Here is a 7,428-nt window from a genome sequence, read left to right as displayed (position 1 = left end):
ACTTGTGCATGTGTGGCTTATTAAAATAGAAAGCAGCCCTCGCCAGTTTGTTCAGTGGTTAGAGCGTCCACCCTCAAACTGAAAGGTCACGGTTTCCATTCTGGTCAAGAGCACACACTTTGGTTGCAGGCTGGATCCCTGCCCTGGTCGGTCGGGCATCGGGAATGTGCAGGAGGCAACCGATCGACGTGTCTTTCTCACGTTGATGTTTCTCTCTCTCTTACCCGCTTCATGCAGGTTCTCTTCCACTTTCTCTAAATAAATAAATAAACGGGTGAGGATTAACAACAAAAAAGTCGAAAACAGCCTTAGGCAGTATGGCTCAGTTGGTTGAGCGTCATCCTGTGCACCAAAAGGCCACTGGTTCAATTCCCGGTCAGGGCATATGCCCAGGTCATGGATTCCATTCCCTGTTGGGTATGTGCTGGAGGCAACCGATTGATGTTGATGTTTCTCTCTTTTTTAAAAATGTTTTTTATTGATTTCAGAGAGGAAGGGAGAGGGAGGGAGAGACAGATAGAAACACCAATGATGAGAGAGAATCATTGATCAGCTGTCTCCTGCACACCCCACACTGGGGATCGAACCTGCAACCTGGGCATGTGCCCTGACCGGGAATGGAACCGTGACCTCCTGGTTCATAGGCTGATGCTCAACCACTGAGCCATGCTAGCTGGATGATGTTTCTCTCTCATATTGATGTTTTTCTCTCTCCCTTCCTCTCTAAAAATCAATAAAAACATTCTAAAAAAAAATAAATAAAAACACATTTTTCTCAATTCAAAGATTTATAAGGGTTGTACTCTGGCCATTAACAGCAATGAAAGCTGTTGGGTTAATTTTTCTATTGAGCTCTGGGATAATCATTTAAGATTAGATAAAAATAATTTATTTTTCTTTCTGAGCCTGTATTTACAGTAAGCTGAGCATGGAGAATGAATTGGACAGGCCAGCAATGCCAAGAGATAGAGTGACCCTGCCATACACATACAAAGAAAGCAGGGATGGGTGGGGGACGCAGGTGGCTCTGAGAAATGTGCAGGGCCAGCCCCAGGGGCATGAGGCCAGCTCAGCCTGGGGCCTGCTGGTTCCATGGGAGAGCCCATGCTACACGCCTTACCCAGTCTCGCACTTGGTGAGAGATGGCCAGTAGGGTGGCCACTGACATCTTGACAGAGGTCAGGGAGGGAACCCAAGGACCTGCCCTTAGTACAGCTGCCCCACCCCAACAAGGGCACAAGCACTGTGCAGACACTCTAATACCACATTAGGGAGAACGTAGAGGAAGTGGATTGTAATCTTGAATAAATTAAATATTTATTAGAGACTGAACTAACCTGAAAACCTTTAAATCGCAAGAGATGGAGATACAGTGGACTCATTATATTCTATAAAGTCACCACGAACACTGGAATAGTAAATACCAAAGCATTGCTCCTGGGGAAATACAGGGCTAGGTTAAGACAGAGAATAGATGGAATGACTCAGCTCCTTGGGTGACTGGTACCTTCGGGCAGGTGAGGAACATTTCTTACAGAGCCGCAGGGAGAAGAAAGTGTCAGTGGCCAGGTAAGATGTCAGATCTGCAGGGGAAAGAAGCCGGCCTCGCTCGGATGTGGAAGAGTCCACGTGAAGGCTGGTTAGGTGATGATTGACATCTCCTCCCGGTCTCTGCTCTCAGACACTGAGTTGATGATGCTTTTCAAATACTTTATGAATTCCATCCGGATCTCTTCAGGGTCATCCTCAAGATTCGAGTGCACCAGCTTCAGCTTGTTCAAGGGTGGTGCTTGAAAAGGAAAAGAAGGTAATTAGGCACGAACTTTTGCTGAGGGCCATTTCTTGTTCCAAATGATCTGAGTCTTACAGAAGCCAATTGTTTAACTTTCTGAAGTCCAAAATGAAGTGTCTTGCTTGACCTAATTTAACACAAGAAGGCTTCACCACACTGCCACCTGACAATAGGACGACAACTCTACAAGCCACTGCCAGGCCTCTTTGTTCTGATACCAGAAAGGAAGACATTGCTGAATACTGTCAGTCACCTTCTATGATCACACTGTCACTTCTGTAATGGTAGGAGTCACATGCAAATTGGAGTTTTTCTTGAGAAAAGGCCAGTCAGGAAAAAGTGACAGGTGAGTGGCTAAAGCCAGGTATTTCCCCTTGTTATCTACCTGCTTTTATTTATTTTAAAAAAATATTTTTATTGATTTCGGAGAGGAAGGGAGAGGGAGAAAGAGAGATTGGAAAACATCAATGATGAGAGAGAATCATTGATTGGCTGCCTCCTGCACGCCCCACACTGGGGATCGAGTCCACAACCCGGGCATGTGCCCTGACTGGGAATCGAACCGTGACCTCCTGGTTCATAGGCTGATGCTCAACCACTGAGCTATGCCAGCCGGGCCCTACCTGCTTTTAAAGTGTCTATATCCTGGCCTGGTTGGTATGGCCGATCTTCCAGTCTGGTAATTCTGATTTACATGGTGAGAAAAACAAATGCCTAGGACAGCGGTCGCCAACCTTTTGAACCTCACGGACCACCAGTGGTCCGAGGACCACTGATTGACAACTGCCGGCCTAGGACACTCTAGGTGCTCACTAACAGCACATCGCTGCTGCTTTCAAAGACACAGAGCAATATACAAACGCCCAGAACACTGAAGACAAAAGCAGAAAGGAGAATTGCAGTCTTCTTACATAAAGACAGGTTTCCTTTATCACTTCCAGAACCTGGTTTGTGGTGTGCAATTAACAGACACTGAGTATCCTGTAAGAACTGCTGCTGAACAAAACAGGAATACCACATCTCGATTTCCTTCAGGTGGCTTGGGATGTCAGCGTTGAAGATGATCACCACTCCGTGAGAGTCCTTCATCAGGGCTGGCCAGCAAGACTCGAACCTGCAAAGCAGCAAAGGATTACAGTGAATGTTAGGCAGTTCTGGTTCCTAAGAATGGATTTTAAAAATACTCTCTTACTATTGGTAATTGATGGATGACTTCCTTACTACTGATAATAGATCGATGACTTCTCATTGTATTAAAACCTAATCACTAAAGTTTTAAGAGCAATGCATGTCACCAAACAAGTTTCCCAAGCCCCTGATACAGGCTAGGAAGTGTGCTAGGCCAGGGGCCTGGCTGGCAGATGATTTTTGAATCATTTCATGAAGCAAACCCCCTTAAAGGAGACGTACTTTGGGTCGCCGCCACAATCCCATAGCTCAAATTCGCACGCGGTGCCTTTGTTGTTGCTGGTAACGTGTGGGTTCTCAAACTCCAGGATCCTATAAGCAGAAACAGCAGCAGCATCCCTACTTTGGAAATATTATACTTTTGGAATGCCATCAGTACCCCAAGTAGAGGGTGGGTGATGGACAGGGTCTCTCTGGGACACAGATTCTTCAGGGCTTACCTCACTCCTTGAGTGGGGTTGTATTCAGTGATGTCAGAAGATTCTGTCAGGAAGTTGGCCAAAACGGTTTTTCCACTCTGTGAAAATGAAGATAATAAAAAAAAATCTTTTCTGAAGATCGAAAAGTCAACTATAAATGAGCCCTCCAATAGCGGGCTTGGAACCAGGTGAAATGGAGTGTAGGCCACAGCCACTCTGGGATCGCCAGGGCAGAGGGCTCTCGCTAACTTGCTATGTGTGGTGGGCACAGTGCTCTGGGACCCAGGGAGCAGGGGATTCCAGTACTGGCTCTGCCACTGGGTGACTTTACCCACATGGATTTCCCCAGCTGGCTCTCGGTGAGCTTTTCTAAGAACAGAAACAAAATCATTAATGTGAACTTTTCCTCACTTGCTCCTCACACATCTTCAAGAAAAACCACAGTCTGCCAGGGCTCATTATGGAGCCACAAAGGCCAAGAAAGGGGAAGGGAGTTCCTCAAGGTCACGGAGAAGTTCCAAGTCAGAGCTGGGCCACACTCTCATGTAGGACTGTTTCTAGTTCTAGATAATACATTCTTATCTAAAAAGAAAAAAAAAAAGTACTAACAGCCCTCCTAGCCCCTTCTCCTATCCCATACCTTCATAACAATGATGATGTTTTTCACATCTTTTCTATACATTTACATCATTCATTTAACAAACACTGTATATTCCCGAATATAAAATAATTTTTTTTCTCCACCCAAACTATTCCTTAGAAGAAGGGGAATCTCTTACATTTCAGTCCTTATAAAAATTTCTCAAATTATGCTCTGCACTTCAATTACTTTATTTTGAACACCAACTGCTTGATTAGAATGGTCGCAATCAATGTCAGTTTGGGAGGCTTGTAGACGTCATTGAATAAAATCAGGGGAAAAAAATAAATGAAAAGGAGGGGAGGGGCTTAACATTGCTTTAGTAATTTTCCCTGAGGCTATGGCTTCACAAATTATCAGTTAACAATAACACAGTAATTGGATATCATGAATATTTATCTACAGCAGTGGTTCCCAACCTTTTTTGGGCCATGCCCCACCTAAGCATCTCTAAAATCCTGATGCCCCCACTGTGACATATAATTCTTATTATTCAAAAAGTGAACTCCTGTTCACGTGGAGGAAGCCTAAAAGGCCATTAACTTGGTCTAAACAAGCTTCCAAAGAACATAGCAGCCATGAAAGAGCAAAATTAAAGAAAGGACAGTTGAAGTACTGAGGAAGAAATCACTAAGAAACTGTATATAGCTACACTGATACATTAAACATCATTAAAGTATATTTGTATATTTCATCTATGCCCTTAAAATTTACATATAAAGTTTATAGTTGGCTAAACCAATTTCTTACAGGGGTGGGTTCTTATGGGAAAATGAAGAAATTGCCTGTTAGGCCCATAAGAGGTTTTTAAGTGTCTACCTTGTGTCAGGAGCTGTTGATAAATTAGAAAAAGACAAGCCCTGGCCAGTGTGGCTCAGTTGGTTGAAGCGTCGTTCTGAACACCAGAAGGTGGTAGGTTTGATTCCTGGTTAGGGCACAAACTGAGATTGTGGTTTGATCCCTGGTCAGGGAAAGGACAGTTGGCAATCAATTGATGTTTCTCATATCGATGTTTCTCTCTCATATCGATGTTTCTCTCTCTCTCTCTCTTTAGAAAAAGCTGAAGTAGTGATAAGTACTAGGATAAAAATAAAGCAGGGTGATATGATAGAGACTTTGAAGTGGGTGGTCTCGGAAAGCCTACATGAAGTTTAAATTGAGGTTTGAATGACAGTGAGTCAACTGAGACTTCCTAGCAGGGAAAATAGCCAGTTCACAGGCACCAGGGCAGATACAGCATGTTAAAGGAATAGGAAATTAAGAAGTTTGAAGAGTAGCGAGGGAAAGAGAAATGTATATGCAGACATATATTCCGTTGTGGAAGCTGGGTGATGGAGTTCATAGCTCTTTCTCCCTTGTATATATTTGAGAATTTCCATTAAAAATATATCTGTGCTTGTTTTGCTTTTCATAATTCTCTGCATATTACTTGTCTATTTCACTTAATAATTTATGTTCTGGAGAGTTCTCCATGTCAGTACACACAGACTTGCCTTGTTTTGTTTAACTGCTGCAGACTTCCAGAGTAAGAATGTACCTTAGTTTATTTAGACATTCTCTTACTGATGGCACCTAGGATGTTTCCAGCTTTTCAGTATTGAACATGACTCATGGGGGAACATGGACAAGTATTCAGCTACTGCAGATTCTGAGAAATGTAAATGCAGCTCTAAATGGCACATTTTAAATTTTAATAATTTTATCACCAAAAAAGCTGTTATGAATTTATAGCTCCATCAACAGAATCCTAGAGTACTCATTTCCCTGCAAGCATCTGAATCCTGGGTGTTATCAATCTTCTAAACTTTTCTCATCCAATCTGATGGGTAAATGAATGTCATCTTTTTGTTTTAAATTGTGTTCTTGTGACTGTGAAGTTGGGCGGCATCTCACACTTATTAGTCAGTTGTATTTCTTGTGTGCAGAGCTTTTGCTCAGTATTCTACTGAGTTCTCTTTTCTTTACTGATATTTAAACTTTCCTTGTGAACTATTTATCAGTCCTTTCTTTGGATTTATTTTGCAAATACTTTCCCTAACCTTTAACTTCTCTGTCATTTCTTTTAAAGCTTCTTCATTTTTGTGTTGTACATAAGAAGACATTCCCATATCTGAAAATTTAGAACGTATCTATTCATTTACTACAGTGTTTTCCAAGTGTCCTTCCTGAGCCAACAGCATCAATAAAATGCAAGTTCCCATTCATTTACTACTTCCACAGTGTTTTTTTACACGTTTAGCTTTAGTCCATCTGAATTTTATTTTTGTGTATGGTGTGAAGTACACACATAGATTTAATCTCCACCATCACCACCATACATATATTAATAGCTAATTGTTCCAAGACCAGGTAAGAGTCCAATCGTTCCTCCTCCTGGTTTCCTCGTCCCACAGTCATATTCATTAGGGAAAACCTCGAATGCAAAGTGAGATCTAGGTTCTGGTTCCATAACGCCACTCACTAGCTTGGCCTTCAGGCCTCAATGAAACAGGGTCAGTGTCTGGAGACGCAGAGTTCCTGGTGAGGCCAGCGACGCACACCAGGGTGGGTGCGGTGGGACCCGGTCCCACTTCTTGGGGGGGCGCTCCCGGCGCACCCCCGCCTCCGCTCGCCGCCCCCAAAGTTGCCCCCGGCCCCGGCCTCACCTCGCAGGGCCCCACGAAAAGGATCTTGGCCTTCAGCATCCCGGCCCGCCGACAGCAAGGCCCACCAGAGCCCACTCCAGCGCTGTCTGAGACCGCACTGATGTCAGAACGGAGCGGAAGTCGCCGCGCTGATTGGCTGTCTTCGTTTCCATGGATACGGGAGCGGCCCGCGGGGGCCGACGGGAGTGGGCGGATTCCGAGCGCCGGGTCTGGGCGCTAGAAAGCTCCCGGTTGGCTGCGGTGTCCGGGGCAGCGGGACGTGGTCTTCAGGCTGAAAGTCGGCGCACGAGGCACTGGGAGAGGGAGGAGGGAAACAAAAACCCGGAGTCAGACTCTCTTTTGAGCGGGGAGAACCGTAGAGCTCGCGAGTCTGGCCTCTGTCTTCGTAGTCTGGTCTCTGTATTTGCGGATCCTCGATCTTGAATTCCTCGCTGTAACTCCGTCCGCTCAGACAAGGCGGAGCTGGGCAGGAACCGGCCCTCTGACGCCGGTATCACTCGGACGTGAAAGTGGCTGCACTGAGAACGGATTTAAGAAATCCCCGGCACAGTCTGGAAGAGGTCAAGGAAAGGAGCTTCTGGTTTCTGTAAAGGGGCTCATCGCTCAGCCTCATTTGGGGGATCCGGAAGAAACCAGGAGGCTAACGGCCTGGTGTGTTCACAGTGCCGGTGTCTGCACTCATCGCTCCTAAATCTAGTCATTAGGTCCGTCTTCAGTGACAGACCCACCCAGTCCAGAACTTCG

The 7,428-nt window shown here is 45.0% G+C and overlaps 1 protein-coding gene across 1 annotated transcript; it reads right to left on the bottom strand.

The window, feature by feature from the left end:
- Positions 1-878: 878 nt before the first annotated feature.
- IFT22 (intraflagellar transport 22) lies at positions 879-6,832 on the bottom strand. Its single transcript, XM_006773400.2, has 5 exons — positions 6,685-6,832; positions 3,421-3,497; positions 3,203-3,292; positions 2,704-2,906; positions 879-1,789 (listed from the first exon to the last, which is right to left on the bottom strand). The coding sequence occupies exons 1-5, from the start codon at positions 6,721-6,723 to the stop codon at positions 1,641-1,643; spliced, it is 558 nt and encodes a 185-aa protein (XP_006773463.1). The 5' UTR covers positions 6,724-6,832; the 3' UTR covers positions 879-1,640.
- Between the last annotated feature and the right edge of the window lie 596 nt (positions 6,833-7,428).

This window comes from Myotis davidii, unplaced genomic scaffold (genome assembly GCF_000327345.1).
Source record: "Myotis davidii unplaced genomic scaffold, ASM32734v1 scaffold726, whole genome shotgun sequence".
Lineage (NCBI taxonomy): Eukaryota > Metazoa > Chordata > Mammalia > Chiroptera > Vespertilionidae > Myotis > Myotis davidii.
Note: the sequence above shows the minus strand (reverse complement) of the source record. Positions and strands in the feature narration are given on the sequence as shown.

Excerpts from the sequence above, each read along its gene's own strand:
- IFT22 (XM_006773400.2), bottom strand. The coding sequence starts at position 6,723 with ATGCTGAAGGCCAAGATCCTTTTCGTGGGGCCCTGCGAG. Across the intron at positions 3,498-6,684 it reads TTTTCGTGGGGCCCTGCGAG|AGTGGAAAAACCGTTTTGGC; the intron begins GTGAGGCCGGGG and ends TCATTTTCACAG. Across the intron at positions 2,907-3,202 it reads GATTGTGGCGGCGACCCAAA|GTTCGAGTCTTGCTGGCCAG; the intron begins GTACGTCTCCTT and ends GCTGCTTTGCAG.